Source organism: Drosophila obscura, unplaced genomic scaffold (assembly GCF_018151105.1).
Source record: "Drosophila obscura isolate BZ-5 IFL unplaced genomic scaffold, ASM1815110v1 contig_36, whole genome shotgun sequence".
NCBI lineage: Eukaryota > Metazoa > Arthropoda > Insecta > Diptera > Drosophilidae > Drosophila > Drosophila obscura.
In genome coordinates, this window is record NW_024542824.1 from 1,647,316 (window position 1) to 1,670,690 (window position 23,375).

Here is a 23,375-nt window from a genome sequence, read left to right on the forward strand (position 1 = left end):
GGCTGGCTGATTGAACTGTGTCCGGCTCCATGGGCTAATGGGGCTCCCTGGGGAGCTAATCGCTGCTCCTTTTGAGTGCTGCTGATGGACAGCCTTTCTGACCAAATAATCAGCAGCAGCAGCAGCAGGAGCATGTCAACAGCTGTCGAAAGCTTTTTCAATCAGCTGATCACGGATTCTCCATCTGCCTCCCACGGCGATCTCCAACACAAAATAAAGCTTATCTCCTCAGTTGCCGTGGAATTGCCATCGGGTGCGTTTCAAATGAAAAACCAAAACGAAAACGAAATATTTCGGAAATAGCTGTGCCGCAAGATTGGGTGAAAATTCCAGAGGAAAAGCTCCCTTGCCAAAAGGAATGTGGACGCACCGCATAGTTCTGCTCTGCTGCATGTGGAGTGCATTTTTCGTGTGCGACAGCCTGCAGCAACAAATCAACATTGGTAAGAGATAGCCACCGCAGTGGGGTGGGGAATGTGAAAATCCTTTTTAGAGCACTGCACTGCACTGCTTCCCTGCAGGTGCCTTCTTCTACGACGATGAGCTGGAGCTGGAGAAGGAGTTCATGGCGGTGGTGAGTGCCATCAATGGGCCAGAGTCGGAGCAGACCTTCCGCTTGTATCCGCTGATAAAACGCCTGAAGCCCGAGGATGGGAGTGTGACAATGCAGGAGGAGGGTGAGTGTGAATCATGTGAACAGGAATATTCGAGTGAATTTTCAATAAAATTTCGCTTTCAGCCTGCGATCTCATAGATAATGGTGTCGCGGCTATTTTCGGACCAAGTTCAAAGGCGGCGAGCGGTAAGCAGCAGAGGGAGGGGTGGCAGATCTTGTGTAGAAGATGAAAGCAAAATAGAACACCGAAGACCGAAAGCACCGAAAGCACCGAAAGCTCGGCAAAGCTTTCGCATCTGTTCGATTTGTTTGACAACAGAGAGCGGCCTACCATATCTCCTCTCTCTCTCTCTCTCTCTCTCTTTTCTGTAGATATCGTTGCTTTGGTCTGCAACAACACGGGCATACCCCACATTGAGTTCGATGTGGCGGACGAGGAGCATGTGGCAGAGAGACCGAACCATCAGATGACCCTTAACCTGTATCCCTCGCAGGTGATACTTTCCAAGGCCTATGCGGACATTGTGCAGAACTTTGGCTGGCGCAAGTTCACAATTGTCTACGACTCGAGTGATGGCAAGTAGTGGGATCCCCTTCTATGGCTCTCTCTCTCTCTCTCTCTCTCTTTCTGATTTTACTGACCGCCATTCTTGGATACTCCAGTGAAGTCTTCTGCTCGCCTGCAGGATCTCCTGCAGCTGCGGGAAGTCCACAACGATGTGGTGCGAGTGCGGAAGTTCCAGAAGGACGACGACTATCGAATCATGTGGAAGAGCATCAGGGGCGAGCGACGCGTGGTGCTCGACTGTCCGCCTGGGATGCTGGTGGAGCTACTGAATGCCTCCTCGGAGTTCGGTCTGACGGGGCAATTTAATGTGCGTACCTTCACATGGTTTTGACCCCTCAATTTCAGACCCGTCTGTCTCACCCTTGCAGCACATATTCCTTACCAATCTGGAGACCTACACGGATCATCTGGAAGAGCTCTCGGCAGCAAACGAATCCTTTGCGGTGAACATAACCGCGGCGCGTCTGCTGCTCACACCAGAACCACCATCCGTGAGTCCATTGTCCCTCCCCCCTAGCCCCTTGTATGGCACTCTGCTCAGTGTTCGGCTCGTTTCCAGTACTCCCTGCCCTATGGCTTTGTCACTCAGCGGGACAATGTCATCTTTGAGACGAATGATTCTCCGCGCACTCTACTGCACGACCTGATCCATGATGCCCTGCAGCTGTTCTCGCAGTCGTGGCGGAATGCCAGCTACTTCTACCCCGACCGGATGGGGGTGCCGCGAATGAGCTGCGACTTTGCGGCCGCCGGAGGTCGCACCTGGCAAATGGGACGCTACCTCATGCGCCTGATGAAGGGGGTAAGTGAACAGTGAACACCGACGGCCCACCGACGGCCCACCGATACCTTGCTAATCTCTGAGGCATCTTCCGGCAGACTTCCGGCATGAACAACACCAACTTTCGCACCACCAGCCTTCAGTTTGACGACGAGGGACAGCGGATAACCTTCAACATCGAGGTGTACGATCCCCTGGACGGCATCGGCATCGCCGTGTGGGACCCGCGGGGCCAGATAACGCAGCGGAATGTGGATGCCAAGGTGCAGAAAAAGATTATCTACCGCGTGGCCACCCGCATAGGACCGCCCTACTTCTCGTACAACGAAACGGCGCGGGAGCTCAACCTCACGGGCAATGCCATATACCAGGGCTATGCGGTGGACCTCATCGATGCCATCGCCCAGGAGGTGGGCTTCGAGTACCAGTTTGTGCCGGTGGCGGATCAGCAGTACGGAAAGCAGGACAAGGACACCAAGCAGTGGAACGGCATCATCGGAGAGATCATCAATAATGTGAGTGGCAGCGCTGCGCGTTCCTCATTTCTCACTTCTCATTTCCCAATGCTCAACGCTCAAAGATTTCTCGCTCCGCAGGACGCTCACATGGGCATCTGTGACCTGACCATTACGCAGGCTCGGAGAACCGCAGTGGACTTTACGGTGCCCTTCATGCAGCTGGGAGTCAGCATTCTCGCGTACAAGAGTCCCCACAAGGTGAAGGCCTTGGACGCCTATCTGCAGCCCTTTGGGGGCGAGGTGTGGATCTGGATACTGATATCGGTGTTCGTGATGACCTTCCTGAAGGCCATAATGGCGCGCATAGCCAAGACCGAGTGGGAGAATCCGCATCCCTGCAACCGGGACCCGGAAGTGCTCGAGAATACGTGGCATCTGCACAACACCTTCTGGCTGACGGTGGCCTCCATCATGACGGCCGGGTGCGACATCCTGCCAAAGAGTCCACAGGTGCGGATGTTCGAGGCGACCTGGTGGATCTTCGCCATCATCATAGCCAACTCCTACACGGCCAATCTGGCCGCCTTCCTCACCAGCTCCAAGATGGAGGGGAGCATCGCCAACCTGAAGGATCTGAGCGGCCAGAAGGAGGTGCATTTCGGAACCATCTACGGCGGAAGCACCTACAACCTGCTGGCCGACTCCAACGAGACCACCTACCGCCTGGCCTTCAACCTCATGAACAACGACGATCCCTCGGCCTACACCAAGGACAATGCGGAGGGCGTGGATCGCGTGCAGAAGAACCGCGGCGACTACATGTTCCTCATGGAGACGACCACCCTGGAGTACCATCGCGAGCAGCACTGCGACCTGCGCTCCGTGGGCGAGAAATTCGGGGAGAAGCACTACGCCATAGCGGTGCCCTTTGGGGCCGAGTACCGCTCCAATCTCAGCGTCGCCATCCTGCACCTGAGCGAGCGCGGCCATCTCTACGACTTGAAGCAGAAGTGGTGGAAAAATCCGGACTCGTCCTGCTTCGAGGAGCCCGATCCGGATGCCACGCCCGACATGACATTCGAGGAGCTGCGTGGCATATTCTACACCCTGTACATGGGCCTGCTGATAGCCTTCCTCATCGGCATCACCGAGTTCCTTGTCTACGTGCAGCAGGTGGCCCTCGAGGAGCGGGTGAGTAGGTTCCCTTTCTCGCCCTTTGTCTTTTGCGACTGACACAGTCCGTTTCCGCCCACAGCTCACATTCAAGGTGGCATTCAGTAAGGAGATTAGGTTCGTGCTCTGCGTGTGGAACAACAAGAAACCCATCACAGCCGGCACTCCTGTCTCCAGTTTGCGCACCACGCCACGTCCTTCCCTGGAGAAATCCCTGGAACGCACTCCAAAGTCGGGCAGGCGCATTGTCCTTGGCCGCTCCTCGGAGGAGATGTGCGAACTGCCAACTGGCGGCTCCTCCTCCTCCACCTCCTCGAACACCCAGAAGGCGAATAAGGGCAAGGAGCAACAGGAGGCGCGTCTCTGAAGCTGTTCGAGTGGTTTGTGTTTGTGCAATAAAAACTGCGCCCATCATTTGGTCCGTAATCAATTTCGAGCTTCTTTAAGCTTGAAATTACTTCGGATGAATTCTTGGATGTGACTTTGGTCCTGGGGCAACGCGAGATGTCGATGCTGGAAGTTAGTGCACGGCTGGATGGTCACTGCCACAGCCACAGCCACGGCCACTGCCATAACCCTTGCCCAACCCATCTTCATGCCCGAGCCATTCTCGTTTATTGTTGCCACAGTGGAGCTGCACAAAAGTGGAGTTGCCTCATCTCATCGGCTGCTGTCTCCGCTTGTCAATTGCGTTATTGGAGCTTATTGACATTTTATATGCCAGCAACCGACGACGCCGCCCCAGCGCGAAAATTATTTAAGCAGCTGCAGGCGAGATGATACTGGAAGGATGAGCAGGCGGCAGGATCTCCTGCTGGGGCGATTCCAGAGTTCGTGCCGTGCTGGTGGGTGTTGGTTTCGTGTGTAAAATGAGCAGCCACAGCGGGGAGGGCCAAACAACCAGAAGATGACTGCTGACAACATGTCGTCCTGTGGCAGGAGTCAGAGACGTGGCCGGAGAAGGAGCTAGAGGGGGAGCGCTGCATTCGGGATCGCATTGCATTCCATGGCGAACGAGTGTCATTTATCCGTGTCTGTCCTCCTCTGTGTGTGTTCAATTTTTAATTATTTTGTTGTGAAGTGGCTTCAACTTTGGCTACGGCTGCTGCTCGCTACGTGAGCCATCATTCGAGCATGGACTTCCATGGACAGAGAGGGGTGTGGGGGGAAAGGAGGGAAAAGTCTCCACTCCGGCAACAACTGTTGCCACCGACACAGAGCAGCAGCGCTGAATGGCAGAGTGCTTGTGGCAAGCACACCACACTTGTTGCCGCCGGTGGCATGCGCAGAAGGCAGAGAGCGCCACGAATCCACCACCGATGGCCAATGGCTGAGGCACCGGCGACAAAGCGACACGTTCCACAGTGTGGCTGCTGTCTGCGGCAGGACGCACCCCCAAAGGACGAGTCTTATACGGCGTGTGCGGCGTATGCGGAGCAGCATGCGTCATGTCATTTGTTAATGCCACGCACGTAAGCAATTTCCGCACGAAAGCGCATTCCTTGAGCCTTTAATGTACTTTTTGATGTTAACAAATTTTTCGAACATTTGTTGTTGACTGTCGGCGGCAGAGAGGATTGCCGGAAACATGAGAGAGAGAGAGAGAGTGAGGGAGAGAGGGAAAGTGGGACTAGCATACGGCAGACAGAGGGACCAGGATGCGACATGAGTGGAATGTGAAGTTTGGTTTCATTTTTGATCTGCGGTTTTTCCCAGGATTAGAGCTGGGACTGGGACTGGGCCGGGGACTGTGTCTCGGATTGGGTGTGAGTGATTAGAGTCGCATAAACAAATTAATAAGTGGACGGAAGATGTGTGGATGCGGAAGCCCTCCCACTGGGGGGTCCCATCTATCAGCGGATTCCGCCCCACATTCGTCTCCCATGCCCACCCATTTTTATGGCTGCCCATGGAATCCAATCAGTTGGCAACTTTCGAATGGATTCGAGTGCAATCAACACCTTGCAATGTTATAAATTGAGCAATTTTCCACTCTGGGAAATTTATGAGCTGCAGCCGTGGTGTAAATTGTGGTCGAAGCAGAAGCAGAAGCCAACGCCAACGCCAAAGTCAAGGAAATGCCAGGATTAGCTGCCAACTGGAGCTGAAGTCCATGAGGGCAATCGTTCGACCCTTTTCCTCTCTGACAGGAGCCAATGGGACAGACACACACGACCACACACGTGGCAAAGCAGGGCGCCACCTTCTCAGGCGCCACACTTGGGGCGACTTGGCGGCCGCAATTTCTTGGGCAAATTGAAATTCTTGTGGCCGACCGCACGGCAGAGGCAGACAGAAGCGACCCATTAGCTGGTATAAATCTTGGGGGCTATCCTCAAGTCGGGGCTAACTTGTAAAGGAAATTGCTGGCAACATTTTTAATTAACAGCCAGCGAGAGGGAAGGGAACGAGGTCTGGTCTCCTCCTTCCACACACGCTCGTACTTATATTGTGGCAATTGCCACTTACAGCACGTACTGCACTCTCTTCAGAGCGCGAGGCAAGAGGCAGCAGGGATTTATCGTATGAGGAACATGCAACATTGAAAGCAAAACAGGGTTATTTGATGGATGGCTTGATGAAGCGGGCGTTTCCTTTGGGCTTGTCACAATTCTGGCTTCCAATAACCGCAGGAACCGATTAAGGAAGACCGCAAACCCAGGAGCAATCGTGCATGAAATTGAAATTGAAAAAAAGCCAAGGCTGAAAGCGGCCCAAGAGCCGAATGGGGCATGCACGTCGCCCCCGCCCCCGCCCCACCCTCGAAGACTGTGTACACTTTGGGGAGAGCAGTCCTGGAGTTTGTTGCGTGCCCTGTCACGAGCTGCAGTTGCAGTTGCAAGGCAAGGCCTGCTGCTCCGCTCTGGTCTGCCCGTTGCATTGTTTGTTTAGTTGCTTGCCACAATGCACTTGACTGCAAGCTGGCATCTGCATCTTGGCCGTGTCCGACGATGGACTTGGCCAGAAATGGAAATGGGGCCTGTTTTCCCCCATTTGTTTGCACTAAGTGGCCAGCTGCAGCTGCTGTTGCTGCTGCTGCTGCTGCTGCGTGCGGTGGACAAATAAAACGCAGCTATGCAAATGTTGGACTGCTCTCTATATCTACTCCTATTCCCATCCCTATCTCCTTCGAGGGCCGCACATCTGCTGTGTTGCATAACTGCTCATAAATTTCAGCCATTTGCCGCAAAATTCAATTTTCCACGCAATTGAAGGTCTCACATTACTCACAGCGCCACACAGAGAGACAGACAGAGAGACAGAGAGAGAGAGAGAGAGAGAGCGAGAGAGAAATTCACGCACGATCGCTGGCTGCACATTTAAAAAGAAAAACAATTGCCAAACCATTGCAATTTTTCTTGCGGAAAAGTAGTGTGTGGTGGGGGGAAATGGTGGTGGGGCAATGACAACACCAAAAACAAATAAACGCAGACAAAAGGGAGCTTCTAGCTGCGAGGCAGGCGCTGGCTGTGGCAGTGGCAGAGAGAAAGAGAGTGGGAAAGAGAGGGAGACAGCAAAGAGCAAAGAACAAACAACATTGAACCGCAAGACGGAAACGGAAACGCGTCACACAATGTCGAACTCGCACTCGCATTCGCCATCGCCTTCGCTCACATTCCGTCGCAGTCCCTGGGCGTCCAGGGGAGAAGGACGAGGGACGAGGGACGAATGGGGGTGGGGGCGGGGGATATAGCGCTATTAGATATTTATTTCTGCGGATGTTTGTCTGTGTCTCTGAGCGAAGGAGCGAGCTCTCGCATCGCACATATTTGCACATGTTTCACATTTGTATTCCATGCGTTATTGAGCTGAAAATTGATGCACATTACTTACTCTATTGAATTACACATTAGCCCCGGACTCCGGACTAAAGCCCGAGATGCGGAGTCCTCGGAGTCCTCACGATTCGATGCGGATTCCTCCAGCTGTAGACGGGAGCTGGCACTAAAACTGCAGCTCCTTCTCCGCCCCTTAGTTCCTCTGCTCGTTGGCCAATAAATAATTTGAAAATAACAAAATAACAAAGTGAAACAAAGGACATGCCGCCAAAAGTGCGCTACAGCGGAATCGGAATCGACGTAGCTCCCGGGGCTACTCTTCCTATACTCTTCCCTCAGATGCAGCGCCTCTTCCATTGCGGGTCCTCGTCCTCGCAGCATGCATTGAATTATGCATGTGTGTGGGGGGTAGGGGTGTGGGTAGTGTAAGTATGTGCTGGCCTGCACCTCCATCCTATCTGTCCCCCCCACCACCACCCCTCCTCCATCCAGCGGTGGCCGGTGCCATAAATTGTACAACTAAATACAATTTATTTCTCGTCGTCGCTGGTGACCCGTGTATTTTATACGTGCCCCCCCCTACGACCCTACCCTTCGTATAGTGGCACTGTTATTTATGCGCTGCTCTTAGCATTTTTCTTCCATCCATGGAGTTGTTATTTGCACCGCCACACCAAACCACGCCACACCACACCGTTCCAAGGCTTCAATATTGTGATATTTATGCGCTTTTAAATTGTTTACCGAGTGACATTTGATGGTTGATTGTATTGCAGATAGCCCCACCTGTGGCAAAATACGACAGATAAAAGCGATATTCGGCCACTAAAAAGGAATAGGAAAATATTGTAGTGTATATATATAGCGCAATGATTCCATTTTAAATTTAAACAAGGACTCGATCATTAATGATGGTATAGGAGCGTTGATGGCAGACTTCTGTGTTAGCATAACATAGCATAACATTAGCATAACAGCCTAAACACAGCCCATTCGCCGTTGCTTAACGTTATGTTATCAGTTAAGTTAAGTTTTTAAACTGTGCTACTGTTACCATAGTCACAATAATGTTAGTCCCCGCCAGTCCAATGTTACCCGGTTCATTACAGTTTTTATAAGTTTTTATAGCACGGATAATGTTATACCCCTCCTGTTACTTAACAGAGAATGTTTTAAAACGTGCTAATAAAAGAATTTTAATAATAATAATAATAATCATTGTAATAATAATAATAATAAAAATAATAATAATCCTTCCTCGCCTATGCAACTTCCCCTTCGCTTGGCTTGGGTTTTTTGTGATGAAATCAGCGCAGTAATCTAATTCAATACCCAGACTATGTTTAGCAACATGCATGGGCGTTAATTTAAGTACAACTTGATCGAAATATACTCCTCTCCTAAATATTGTATCTGATGGATGCATGATCTTTGGCACTGCATTGGGTTTTACATGTTGGCAGGGAACTGTTGCATTCCGCGCTCCCTTCATGAAGTTCTATCCACAAAAGAAACCTTTATCTGTGACTGGCAACGACTCAATCGTGGTTCGCATTGAGGCCGCACGACAGGACTCTCAATTCACCACGGAGATGTGTTCGTGCCTCTGTTAGCCGAAGGACGAAGGACCTGTGCTCCGGCTTTGGTCCTGTGGTGCTCGGGGGTGGCTTCGCGTATATAACAACGAGTGCGCCAACTGGGTGCTTTCAGTCTTCGTTTTGCCTCTGAATCGTGCGGTCAGCAGCTGGAAACTGAACTGCAACCCACAGCGCGCTGCCTCGGCCGCGATGCGACCGACGCTTCAAATGTTGCACTAAGCACACCAGCAGCAGAATCCACTAGCAATTGTTGCAACTGCCCCAGCAACTGCGAATCGACCGCAGCAGCACCATCACAGTGCTGGATCCGGAGTTTTATCCGTTGCTTTTTGCCAGATCCACGATAGCAGGCCAAATCAGAGCCGGGCTCCGGTTTCCGGTCTCCGGGCTTCTGTCGTCGTCGGCTTTAAAGTAAAGCTCTTAAAGCAATTTTCGTGCGCTCGTTTTTCGTTTTTGTTTTCGTGTCGTATCCCCCGCCGTATACGTATACGTGTGTGCCCGTACCGTACCCGGAGTTTCCAGTGGCGTGGCTGTGCGCTTTTGTGAGTGTTTGTGGATGTGTGTGGATGTGTGCGGGGCATTGTCGCCGCTTTCGGGCAAAATCGGGATACATTTCCGTGCTGCAGCTGCAGAAAGAGTCGCACTCGAGTGACAGAGCAGGCAAGTACCAGTACCAGTACCAGAACCAGAATCAGTACCAGTAGAAGAACAGAAGGGAGAAACCTCAAGAAAAATAACAAGACGGAGCAGAAAAAAAAGTAAAAGACAAGCGGCTGTGGTCGTAGCTTTTGACTTCTTGCGGAAATCAAAACGAAGCCGGCAATGAGTGCATTTTGTGCCTTGTGCTTTTTGCCCTCTCAACTCCCGTCCAAGTCAATTTGCGGCTCCTCGGCTTCAGCACTTGTTTAGCAACTTTCCTTTGCTCTTCTGGCTTTTCCTTTCCCTATTTTCCCTTCTAGTACATGGCTCATGGCTGTATGAGAACTCTGCCGCTTATTCCCACCCACATCCCATGGCCTAGGCGTCTCATCTTTCATGTTAATGCCTGCCAGGAAAATTTGTGCCAGCGAAAATATTTTCCCATCAAATGCGTAAGGAATTTCCCATGCTAATGCTACAGTCGGCCGCGCCGCCATTTGAAATTAGATTTTCTGCTGCTGAATTTAAAATCCGATCCGGGTTAAGGTCTCTTCGCTTTTCTTCTCGTGGCGTATGAAACCGCGAAGCGACCGCGGATTGGGCTAACCCCAACAGCCGCTGAACCGCTGAGCCGTTGAGCCTCCGCGCCGTGTGGCATATTTTGTTATTGTTTCGCCATCGTTCTAGGGCCTCCATTTCCATTTCTACTTCCGGTGGATGCTGCTGCTGCTGCTTATGCCACGCTGCCGCCATATGCGCCAGCCACAAAACTTTTGAATTTTTAAGTGGCAATTCGTGTAGCCGCTTCCTGGTGCTTTCTTTATTCCTCCAGCCAGGCAGCTGGCAGCAGTAGCAGAAAAATGGAAAGCAGACAGCTGGCTGGCTGGCTGGCTGGCTGGCACACAACTTTTTGTTAGGGTCTCTCGTTGCCCTTTGCCATTGGTATTTATTTAAATTTTAATTCAGCAGAGTTTACTTTGCTTTGCCCCCCTTACTTGGCTTTACTCTCTACGAGTCAAGCGCTAATAATGAGACCGAACTGCGAATTGCGGCTCTTGAATGCCGGTTTTCCCCTTAGTTTCACCCTGCATTTGCCTTTGACCAACTAAATCCCAGCCTCAAAAAGTTCCCTAACTGCCCTGCCATTCATTGAGCGCATTCATCCAGAGATTCGTGCGAATATGTGAGTGTGCGGACAGAGACTGCGGACTCGGCGGACACTGGCGACATGCAAATCAGTTTGCTGGCAATGAATAAAGTGACTAAGTGCGGGAGCAGCCAAATTATTGTGTGGCATTCAATTAGTAAGAGTCCTTCCTCCATCTCTCTCCATCTAGCTCTGTCTCTGGGGAGCAAGTGTAAAGTTTTTGGTTAGAATTTCCACAGAAAAGTTGGGAACCATAAATAAATTATTTTTGTGTAATTCGCTTTCAAAATAATTAAACAAGTTCCTAATGCCCAATGCCAGCCCTGTCGGGTGCCAAGTGAGAGATTGCCAACGATTTGAATAAATTTATGTGAAATTAGTGAAATAAATTCAGACATACATAAGCCTGTGTTCGTGGCTCGTACATATGTACAGCTTAAAAATAAATATCTTCAGTGAATAAGTGAAAATAGACGATTCTCAAAAACGATTCTCGGAGAGAAACATAATCCATTTGAGACTTTGGAATGCCATTTTAAACTCAGTTTTGCTAGAGAGTTCATTCTGAATCAAAATTATAGTTAAGTAATTTTTGTCATACGAAAATTCAAGACAATTTGTTAAATTTAATTCTCCCAAGGAATTATGAACATAAACAAGTTCATATATGATCCGATTTCATCGGAAACATATATAGACTGTCCAAAACAGGAAAATGTTCACATTCTTTTGGCTTATATGCCAATGCAATTTTTCTTTTCCATAGGCTCCATGAAAAATACTTCACTTGAATTAGGAATTTACTTTCTCTAAAAATTACTTTGATTTGTTGTGTAATGTCTTGCGTACCTTTCAAAATTTCTCTTCCAAAAAATAAACATTTCTAAAGAGGTACATTTTTGTGAATATTAACCAAAAAATGTTTTAGTTTACAATTTTTAAGGCTTAGAAGCTGGTAACATGTAATTAATTTTTGTCAGTGAAAAAAATCATCCACCTAGAATAGCCGCAGAGCAGATTAAAATATAAAAACCAAATATTTTTATATATTTTCCTTACATTTGTAAGTTGAATAATGAAAATGTCATAGGAAGTTTAGAAAAAGCAGCATACAGATTCGTGTTTCTGCTTAGAGGAATGTCATGTCCCACAATATTAGCAAAACTGAAAATTAAGTAGTCTGTTCCAACGGTCCTCTTATACAGGTCCAAAGTTATCTTATGACAATTTAACCAATTTAATTTCAAAATGCTTTTAAAGCGCGCCTTTACAATGAAGTTTGTCTTTACTAAAATTTCCTGAAACGAGAAACCTTTTTGGGAATTTAAAATTGTGTAATATTTTCTGGAGTTTCTTGAAATCCCAGTGGCTGTCTAATGTGGCTCAATTAGTAGAATAATGCAGAATTTAACTGCAACATCAGCCAGCAGCCAGCAGCTAGCTTCACCCTTCTCCGGTTTCAATTTTGCGAAGGAGCAAATAGCAATAGTTCGGATTGGCAAATACGGCCAAAGCCAGTGAATGGCAGCAAGGCAGTTCAATGGAACTTTCGATTTTGGACCAGTTTATGGGATGGCCAGCAGCAGCAGCAGCAGGAGCAGTAACGGCAGAAACAGCAGCAGAAGCCAGAGAGGAAGGAAGTTCGGGCGCATCGTCAGCTCATTCGTAGTTGCTTCGATGGTAGTAAAAGTGCAACTTTGTCTGCAGCTGCAGTAAATATGCAAACTCCCCCTCTGCACCCCAGTCTTCTAACCTTGGAAGGAGCAGCAGCAGCCACTACATCTGTGTGAGTGGGAGCGTAACCACAGCTTGCAGTCACACACACACACAGATACACTTTGGGGTATCGAGGTCCGTTAGCCCTTTTTACTTGCTGCATTGTTTCCGGGGACCCGGACTAGGACTAGGACCAGAACCAGTAGCAGGACCAGCAGAAGGACGGTGGCCCAGCAGCTGTTGTTCTTGCTCAACTTCTAGTCCCCGGATGCCGGGTGCCAGGACGCTGTTCACACACTGGGCGCCCAAACCCAGACCCAGACTCAGACTAAGGGCCAGGCATAGCCCCACAACCCTTTTCCCTGTGCAGTCCCCTGTCCATTGCCCCCCGCAGCTGGCTGTGGAGACTTTCAAGTGTGCTCGGGATCTGCGCGTTATGCAAAACTAACTTTTTCCATTATTTTCTGTGTGTTGCCGCTGCTGCTGCTGTTGCTGCTGTTGCTCGTGGTTCTGGTGCTGCTTGTGGTTTTTATTTATGGTCTATTTTTGTTTTCATTTTTTTGGTTAGTTACTTTCACCCTCACCTCCTCAGCTCCTCGCCCTGCTCCTTCACATCCGCGTGCCCCTCTCTCTATGTAAATAAAAGCCAACTGCAAAGTTTTGACAACGCTTTTCGGTTGTGCAGCAGCAGCAGTAGCAGCAGCAGCAGCCGCCTCCGAAAATTGGGTCGGGTCGGCAAAAGCGAAATTTATGTCGCAGCCGCGTGCAAAGTGACAGCGAACAAATTGCCGCGACACAAGCACACAATCTGTAGCTACATGGGATACATAGATACACACACACACACACACACACACATACATGTGCTCGTACACTCACATACAAGTTCAAGACACAACAAGCCATGTAAAATCCGGCGAAAGTTTTCGTCTAACGCGCTAATCAAGTGATAGACAGGGGAAGGAAAGAAGAGGGACCGAAGAACGGAAGGAAGGAAGGAAGGATGCCGTGCCCCACAGCCAAGAGTGCAGCTAATTTTTCCGACTTTCCTTGGGAGATGCACTCTCTTGAAAATCTCTGTCTAAATGCGGCTGAAAATTGCCAGAAAGTTGTACCATGTTCTGCTCTCGTTTGTTGTATCTTTTTCTGGGGCCCAAGTTGAATTATTGATAAAATACTTTGACAGTGTGTGTGGTTGTGTGTGTGTGTGCTGTACCCACAGATACTTTAGCATACATTTGGCAAACGAATTTCCAGCTCGCATGCACAAAACTTTGCATTTGATGCACTTCAATTCGTAGCGAAAAGGAGAGGGAGAGAGAGAGTGGGAAATTCGGGGACTGCTGGAGGGGGACCGCTGGGTCTGGGAGCGAGACGACATTGATAAATGTTATTTTGACAAACTTTTTTGTTGCCAGCAAATAAACAAAATAAACAGAATGCCAACCCACCAGCACAGCACATCAGATAAGCGATCAAGCGAGCGAGGGAAACCAGAGCACACAATCAAATACAGAACCCAAAAGAGATTCAAGTACATTGGCGCTCTCCATGAGAGTAGAAACTGTCGGGAATTCAGAGTTCAAATTGAGAATTCATCTGGTACTGTGGCCCGCCTCCGTGTTGACGTGGAGAAAGTTAAACTTTCTAATTAAATTCAGCCACTGGCCCTGCGACCTTTTTTCCTTTCCCCATCGGGTTATTAAAAATATATTAAAATTGGAGGCAAAAGTGGGAGTAGTAGGCAAAGGAGGAGGCGGAGTGGCGTGGCGTGGCGTGGCAGCGCCCTCGAGAAAGTGTTAAGCGCAAGCGGTTACCAGCATTTGTTGCTGTTTGTCGCAAAGTTCGTCCTGTGTCCTCGCCACAGAATTGAAGTCTGTGCTCTGTGTTTTTCAGCTCGAAACTTTGCCGACTCTTGGCCATTGTGGCAGCCACACAGTCCCTGGTCCCCAGTCCCCTGTAATGTTCTTCCTTAATAAATTGATTGTTAATCTTTTTATAGGAGCGTCTGCTCCGTTCTGTTACTTATTAAATGTCACATACTGATCTTGGGTCCAGCTAACCCGAAACTGAATGTTATATATGATTATATATATGTATAAATAGATGAGGCATGCATATGTCGTGTATATATATGATATAATATGTATGCAGAGGCATGCATATGTCGTGTATGGGTTGAGCTAAAGTGCATGCTCAGCATTCCCACGCTCCGCGTCGGCTTGTATAAAGCGATGGATCGTATTGCTTGTGCGTGAATGTTTATGAATTAGTGGTCCGGCATTTGTATATTTGTATTCATTATGACAAAGTGTCACAATGTATTAACGGATTGTTATACCCTTTGATTTATGAAATGGTAGGAGTATGCTACCCCCCTTTAAAGAAATGACGAATACATGTAGTCATTTAGTGTAACGTTAATATATTGTATTTAATTGTTTTAAAAGAAATTAATTATTTTTTTTTTGTTTACTATTATAAATTTATGTATTGAAAATGGTTTAATTTTTTTCCATTTGTGTTTAGTGACAAATTTCTTGTTTTTAATATAATTGAATTTATGTTTTATGTTATTGTTAACTTTCTTAGAAGAATAACGGAACAAATTTTTTTTTTTTTGGTTATCACCCCTTTTTTCATGAAACGTCTATTAAATATTTTTTTTTTTTAGCCTACCCATGTAATGTTCTTTTAGTTTCTACTTTACTATTTTTAAAAAAATGTTGTCATAATCTTCTATTTTTTCTGCTATGTATGGTCCAAATATACTGGGTCTAATTTGTCCTGTTTGTTTCTTATAAGTACTTTATCCCTACTTTTAATTCAACACTTTTTGTTTTTTCATCATATGCTAATTTCCTATAAGCCTTGGCTTTTCAACATAATTCTAGCTCTTTTGTATGCTATTTCTAGTCTAAACTTTATTTCCAGAATAGTCATCTAAATTATAAATCGGATCTATGTAATTAGTTTTGTTTAAATCTATGACTGTTTTGGTAGGCCAAGTACTAGTTCGTATGGACAATACTCATGCGTTGCTGATGGTGTTGTGTTGAAGCAATAAGTGAAATATTGAATCCAGACATCCCAATCAGTTTTGTCTGCAGAGATGTATGAACGAATGTATTCATTGAATGTTCGATGACTTCGTTCTATTGTCCCTAATGTTTGATAATGATATAGTAGGGTGAGATTATTGTCCATAACGATAATAGTTAAAATCTGGTTTTTATACTCGCATGTCCATGAACGTCTTCATTGGACCGAACTTGAGTATAAATTTTCGAATATAGCTTTTGCGACATTATTTGCGCTTTTGCTTTTTATTGGATGGCTACTAAATATTTCGTAAGGTCACATATTAATGTGACTATGTATTCATTGCCATTTTCCGATTTAGGTAGCGGACCAACTGTATCCACTATCACTAATCAAAGCATTCACAGGTGTTTCAGTTATTGTTAATGGGTTTTATTATGCGTAGTTATTTTCGCTTTTTGGCATTTTGGCATTTTCGATGTACTTGGTTATATCGCGTTAAACCTCCAAAATAATGTCTTTGACCCAGGTTTTTGTTATGCCTGTATGTCCTCCGATGGGATCGTCATGGTATGTAAACAGTATAGCTTCTTTTCTCCATTATTATTTGGGTCACCGGCTTGAGTAGCGCTACCTTAATGATTTTAGTACTTACCATTATTTAAAAGATTTATTGAAATAGTTTAAAGCATCGCTCGGTGCCATCTTGAGTTGGCTAATTTTTATATACCGGCTTTAATTCAGCCTTTAGCTACCAAAATTCCATTGGTGTACATATTCCAACATCATCTGCTATAACTTTTTTTCCATGTTTAGCAAACATTTTGAATCTGTTATTCGCAAGGTCACTACCCGACTTCGTCATTTACAATGACTTCATATACGTTGGGCTGAGAAGCTTATTTAGAGTTTGCCTAGGCAAATCTAATTTTTCTGTTCTCCAGATTTTTCTGTTTACTTTGGTTTGGTAGTGCTTTTAGTATTGTTCTTGTTTGTTGTATTTTGTTACTCCCTTTTGAATGAACGGATGCATAATCTATTGGAGCTAATTCCGTCACGGTTCTGAGTTAGACCGCTCCGCAAGCTTGTTTACTACATCTGTTATAATGCAAAATTCTTTGCGAATCAGATATTGAATAATGTGGGGTGCATAAGCTTTTCTAAGGTATTGGAGTGCGTGTTGGCATTCACTTGACCATTCAAAGAACATTCTTTTACAAATCTAGTTATGTGCCGTGAATAATCGGCGAGTTTTTTATAAATCGACGATAATAATTGCAGAATGCTACAAATCGTCTCGCGCTGTCAGCATCATGAGGGACAGGATAATTTTTGATGACGTCAAATTTCTTGTCATCTGGCAATTCTCCTTTGTCAGTGCATTTGTGACCTAAGAATGTCACTTCATGCATGAAAAATGAACATTTTTCTGAATGCAACTTTAGGTTATATTTCCTACATACATTAAAAACATCAGTTAAGTTTTTAATCATGTGTTTTTGGAACATCCTATCACTATTAAGTCATCCATATAAAGGAATGCCTGAGAGGGTTCTAAACCCGAGAATGCTAAATGCATCATTCTCTGAAATGAATTTGGTGCTATTTTAAGACCAAATGGTAATCGCGTGAAGCGATATGAGCCATTGCTCGTTGAAAAAGATGTTATATTTCTTGAATTTTCTTCAAGTTCAATTTGGTGGAAACCTGACATTAAGTCAAGGCATGAAAAGTATTTAGCTCTGCCTAGTTGGTCTAGAATATCATCAATTCTGGGGAGCGGGAATTTGTCAGAAAGTATTTTTTTTTGTTGATTTGGCGATAGTCAATTACTAATCGCCATTTCTTTTCTTCCGAATTTGGTAATGATTTTTTTTTTTTTTGGAACTAACAAGAGTGGGCTGTTATACTCGGATACAGACGGTTCTACGATTTTGTCATTTATTAATTTCCCTACTTGTTTTTGAATTTCATCCACGTGGCTATGCGGGCTTCTGTAGTTTTTAATGTACATTGGTTCATCATCTTTAAGTCTTAATGTTTGTTTATACAAATTATTTGTCGCTAATGGTTCGATTTCCAGTCCGAACACATCATTATACTTGGTGCATAATTCTGTTAGTTGACTTTTGAATTGTTCTGGAAAATTTTTCTTTAATTTTGAAAATACTTGTTCGCTTCTATTTAGGATTAGTTGTATGAATGTCGTAATCTGTTAAATTTTCATATTGGAGTTTGTTTACTTTGACCAATTGGTCGAAATTAGTTGTGTTTAGAAGGCGAATGTATACATGTTTGGATGTTGATATTGTGTTTGCAACATAAATTCAATTCATTTAATGTATTAATGTTATTTTCCGAATTACTTGGGATCTGGCTGGCAGAAGAACTGTATTGTTGCCGGCACTATATGTTATCGGAACATAAATAGGATAATTTAAATTTTTAAGTCTAATTATAAACCAGTCTTCACTTGGTTTGAAATCTAATTGACAATTGAATTTTTTAATTTTTTTTTTCAATGCCTATTATTCCATCGCACGGTATTGAAAATCTGAATCTACTAAATGAAATTCGTGTGGAATAATATATTTTGTAGATTGAAGTTCTATTGAAGTTGTTCCTTGAGATTTTATTACACCTTGGCCTATGCCTTGGATGTTTATAATTTTGTCTTTTTGAATTTTGAAATTATCTGAATTTGTTTTTAAAAGTGAGATATCTGCACCAGTATCTATTAGGAATGTGAGTTTATTTTCAGTTGAATGATTATAAAAAGTGACAAATATATTAAAACTGTAATTTACGGAATGAACCTTTATTGTTGTTTGTACCTCGTCGATAATACAGGACAGTGTTACTTTGACCTGTTATCTCCGTGCAACTATTGACAAAGTTGGAAACGGCATCATTCATATTTGTGAATGTGCCTGCCTGCATGATAAGTTTTACCTTATCAATTGAGCAATTTTGGGTCATAGCTTTTACAGCTGTTGTTGTGCTGTTGTCCCGCATCGGCTTGGAGGTAGAACTTAATGGTAAGGCAAATTGGGGCATTCGCAATTATGCAGCCCGTTTGCGTTGTTTCGCACCAGGGCGAAGCTGCTCATCTATGTGTTGAAGACGATCTGTCTCCAGTTTGTTTCCAACGGTGGCGTAAGTGGCGACAGGCCTCTCACGCGTAATTTTCGCCGCTGCAGTTGTCCGGGGCCTATGGGCTCAGGCGGTGCCGGTGCCGGTCATCGCACAGGTCATTCGTCGCACGCTCTATGTAGCGCTGTCGGTGCCTTTTCAGGTCTTTATCTTCTTTTATGTCAGCACGCTTCTTGTTTTTTATATTTTTTTTTTTTAAGAACACATGATTAGCTTCGGTTGGATTTTTGTTTATTTTTTTTGAAAATCCAGTAATTTATTAGAGGCAATTTAAACGTGAAATTTGGATATGCAGAATTATTTTTGGGTCTCACTGTTCACGGTCATTTGGAAGTGTATTTTAAATGCACATTTTCTTTTGTTTTTGCGTGAAAACTGTTTTTGCAGAATTATTTTTTTTTTTTTTTAAATGTTATATTTTATTCCAACTTAGACAGCCCATTTAACACTTGCACTTGCGTTTTTCTTTTTATTTTTGTTGTTTGTTATCACCAACTATGGACCGAGTCCATAGCTGTCACGGTCGCCATGTAATGTTCTTCCTTAATAAATTGATTGTTAATCTTTTTATAGGAGCGTCTGCTCCGTTCTGTTACTTTATTTAGAATGATTCTTACATACTGATCTTGGGTCCAGCTAACCCGAAAACATGCAATGCTTATATCTATGTATTTATATATATGTATATACATATGTATGCAGAAGGCATGCATATGTCGTGTATGGGTTGAGCTGCAAAGTGCATGCTCAGCATTCCCACGCTCCGCGATCGGCTTGTATATAAGCGATGGATCGTATTGCTTGTGCGCTGGAATGTTTATGTAATTCTTAGTGGTCTTCGGGCATTTGTATATTTGTATTCATTATGACAAAGTGTCACAATGTATTAACGGATTGTTATACCCTTTGATTTATGAAAATGGTAGGGTAGATATGCTACACCCCAGTCCACAGTCCCAAGCCCCAGCCCCTAGCCCGCTGTGGAGGCCAGATGCTGCAGTCTCTGCAGTTTGCTCTCGGCAGTCTGCAATTGTCTGTGTCCTGTCCCTTAATTTGCTGAGCCAACTTTGTCTAATCAGTATGTCTACCAGCTGCTGGCTCTGCTCTGTTCTACTCTCAGATTTCGTACACGCATCGCTGGCCCGCCTGACCCCCATCTGGAGACGCTCCAGGCAACAGTGGGAGAAGGCAGTGGGTATCTTGAGAAATGAGAGAAATTCTGCCATGTGTGACGCTTAAAATTCGATCAAATAGCAAAGAGAGGGCGATAAGGCACTTTGACTTCGTCACGGGAGTTAAGTGGAGCTAATGACCTAGTTGCTCCACCGCTTGGACTTTGGATATGGTGGATACGCCCACGCAAATAGATCGGCCGCGCGCGTATGTGTGATATGTGTAATTGGGAGACAGACAAGACCACAGCGGAGACCGAAGTGGACCCCGGTTGGGGCAATTACAGCGAAATGAGCTAATAATATTCAATTTCCACGGGGTTGTCTGCGCAGCGTTTTGTCGAAATGTCCACCAGCAACCGTACAACAGCAACAACAGTAGATGTCAAACTGTCACGGAGCCAGACGAAGCAGCAGACAGACAAAGAGTCGGCGAGACAGACGAGGGGTCGTGTGTCAATGGCTGGCACTTCAGCCCCTGGGCTCCAGCTGCACCGAACGAAACGCTATGGGAACCGCTGCAGCTGCTCCTCCGTGAAATGTGAAAAATTACAACAGAAAAATGAAAACGATAATAAAAAGGAGACAGAGGTGGAGTCGTGGGGGCCTTGGAAATCACTCAATTCGACGGCTAACTGACAGCCACACACATTATCAAATATTTATGGCGGAGCGGAGCGAGTTGACCGCCAAACGGCGAACGGGGGAGGGTCAGCGGCTCATTGAAAACGTTTGTGGATGGTGGATGGAGGCCAACTTTGACACCAACGCCCCCCAAAAGTCAGCGATGGGAGGCAGAGACACCCTCGAATTTTATGCCCAAACATCTGCTGCAAAGGACATCACAATGGAGCATTGGGGGTAGGAGGAGGAGGAGGAGGAGGAGGAGGAGCACACATGACTAGCTATAAACAGGAGGCGCTGCGTCACACTGTGGAACTCCAACCGAAGGGCTCATTTATAATTCAGCAAAGTAAAACATTGGAGTAATGAAATTACACCAAAAGAATTCTGTCGGCTTCTGGCACGACGGCAATGACGATGACGACGATCCAGACATTTGCCTGGGAAATATGAGCGGCGGCGAATAAATAAAAATTTAATGAAAACACGTATACGCAGCATGCGCCGCCGGCCCCTGGCTCTCCCAATGTTCTCCCCCAAAAAGCCCCCCTTAATCATGGGAGCTCTTTGCATGCGTGAGGCATTTTGACAAAATTTTTGTTAGCCGCCGCCACGGCACAACGGAAAACGCAAATAATTGAATTTCTGTCAACGAAATTAAATTACGCGTCCCTCTAACAGCGCCCTGTCTACCGCCCCTGCCTACCCTTCCAGGCCAGCCTGTTCGCATGTCCCTGCCGTTTATCCCCCGCCCTCGGTGCCTTAAAGCCCTTAAAGTTGCAGCCATAATGCATTTTAAATTGCGCATAATTAAAATAAATGCAACAAATGATTTAAATTTATTAAAATGCCTGCAAAAACAGAAAATGCAATAACAAAACACGGAGGCGACACATAAAGGACATACGCAACAGTGGGTGGTGGGGATGCAGCAAAAGGTGTATGTGTATGTGTGTGTGTGTGTTTTTAAAAGGGGGAGAGAGGATGAATGGCAGATATATACAATAAAAGTTAATGACAATGCATAAAAGTTCATTACTGCCAGAGACACAAACAAACATCGAGCGATTGAATGTGTGCATGGGATGGAGATATGCTGTTGGTACAATTGTCCATTCTACAGGAAGATAATACAGGAGAGAGAGAGAGAGAACGAGAGGGCGGATTAAGATGAGACAATTGGGAATCGAGACTGAGGCGCTCTGCAGGAGCTACAGATTCCAGACTCTGCTCCAGCTGAGGCTCTCTGTTCCGCTTCGGTGTATGGATTCCCGGACAAACATAACTGCAGATAGACCAAGACTTCCTCCATTCAGTTATTACTGCGCTGAATTTATCCTGAATGGAATCGAGAATGGGGTTCTGGGATTGCAGCAAGGGAAACGGGGAAAAATAATAACCAAAACGACAGAGCAATCAGAGGACACGACAGTTACACAACGACTGACCACTAATTAACCTAATTTCTAGCCTGGTCTGACAATAGCACGGAAAAGCGAACACTAATGCATCGATACATTCACACACACATGATGTATCTATGTGTGTCTGTGTGTGCGGTGCGGTTCGGTACGGTACGGATAGATAGATTGAACGATAAACCGCCGACGAGCCGAGCAAACAATCGAGCGGCAAACAAATGGAAACCAATGAGGCCATTTATTTTTACGATTATTATTCTGTATTTTGTGTTTTTTGGTAATTATTTATCCCCTCCCCTCACTATCCATGCTCCGTGCCGCACGCCCCATGCCACTGCCCTCTAACGACCATGGTCTTGCGGCTGTGTGGAAATTATTTCAATATTAATTCAAACAAAACTTTCAATAATCCGCAATTATCGACGAATGTAGATCAAATAATCACATTTTAGTCGCGGCAACAACAAAAATTAATTAGGGAAAAACAAAATCGGGGAAAATGGGAATTATTTTCCGTGACACCAGCAAAAGGACCTCCGTGCCCCTGCCTCGTAGTTGGTCTAAAAACGTTGGCTGGCAACGAAAGAGGCGCTGACACATTTCCGTGCTGATATTGCACAGGATCTTTTATTAATGGCATTGCTTTGACTAAGATGATTATCGATTCTTTTCACTTGCAGCTCCTGGCAGCAGTCCCTCGGAGTCTCCTCGCAGGATGCACTGGGAATGCACAGACGAATGCAAATAAAGCAGAAAACTCATATAATTTTCAAGGGAAAGCAAAGCCCACACACGTGCGTGTGTCCCCTGGCTGGCTACCAGAAAGAAAATCACATAAAATGCAACTAAATCTGGTGCACAGCAACAGCAACAACAAGGACAAAACACTTGGATACATAAAATATTTAAACTAAGTGAAAGCAAAGGCAATTGCAATTCATAAGCAAACTCTTGATAAGTCCGAGAGCAAGAGCTCCACCCACTCTTCCACCTCCTCATCGAGAGAGAGACAGAGAGAGAGAGAGAGACAGAGATGCCTCTAATGGAGCTGCCTTGGCTGCTGTCGGCCAAGGAGATGGTGGCCGGCGAGGCCTGGCTGAGGCTGCGGCTGAGGTTGCATAAATCAAAGTAAGTTGCATCTTGCATCCATTCTCTATCTTGTTATTTGTTGTTCGGTTCGGTTCGGATGGGTTCTGAATGGGGGGGAATGGGTACTGGCTTCCCACTGGGGGTGTGGTTTCTCTCTCAGAAATCAAATTAATTTCAAACTTGTTATAAACTTCCGTCCGTTTCGTTTCGTTTCGTTTCGGTTTGGTTGGGGCTTCGGATTCGTTCTGCTCTCGTTATATTTAGCGCAAGTTTTTCAATAAATTCGCACACACAAACCGTAAAAATTTCACTGGGCGAGAGTGGTGCACATGAAGGAGATCCCTGGCAGAAGCCACAGCCCGGATCCGGGCTGGACAACAAAAGGAAGTCGAGTATGGC

General features: G+C 45.8%; 2 protein-coding genes across 2 annotated transcripts in view; both read left to right on the plus strand.

Annotated features, from left to right (window-relative positions):
- Positions 1–244: 244 nt before the first annotated feature.
- On the plus strand, positions 245–4,058 carry LOC111074080 (glutamate receptor ionotropic, kainate 2). Its single transcript, XM_022366717.2, has 10 exons — positions 245–443; positions 522–677; positions 740–802; positions 989–1,192; positions 1,280–1,491; positions 1,553–1,675; positions 1,744–1,986; positions 2,064–2,480; positions 2,562–3,614; positions 3,679–4,058. The coding sequence occupies exons 1-10, from the start codon at positions 359–361 to the stop codon at positions 3,961–3,963; spliced, it is 2,841 nt and encodes a 946-aa protein (XP_022222409.2). The 5' UTR covers positions 245–358; the 3' UTR covers positions 3,964–4,058.
- Positions 4,059–22,569: 18,511 nt separating this feature from the next.
- Positions 22,570–23,375, plus strand: part of LOC111080457 (protein O-mannosyl-transferase TMTC2) — a 28,984-nt gene continuing 28,178 nt past the window's right edge. Inside the window, exon 1 of the mRNA XM_022376085.2 lies at positions 22,570–23,015. Within this exon, the coding sequence (XP_022231777.2) occupies positions 22,921–23,015 (95 nt within the window). The 5' untranslated portion in view covers positions 22,570–22,920. The remainder of the gene's footprint in view (positions 23,016–23,375) is intronic.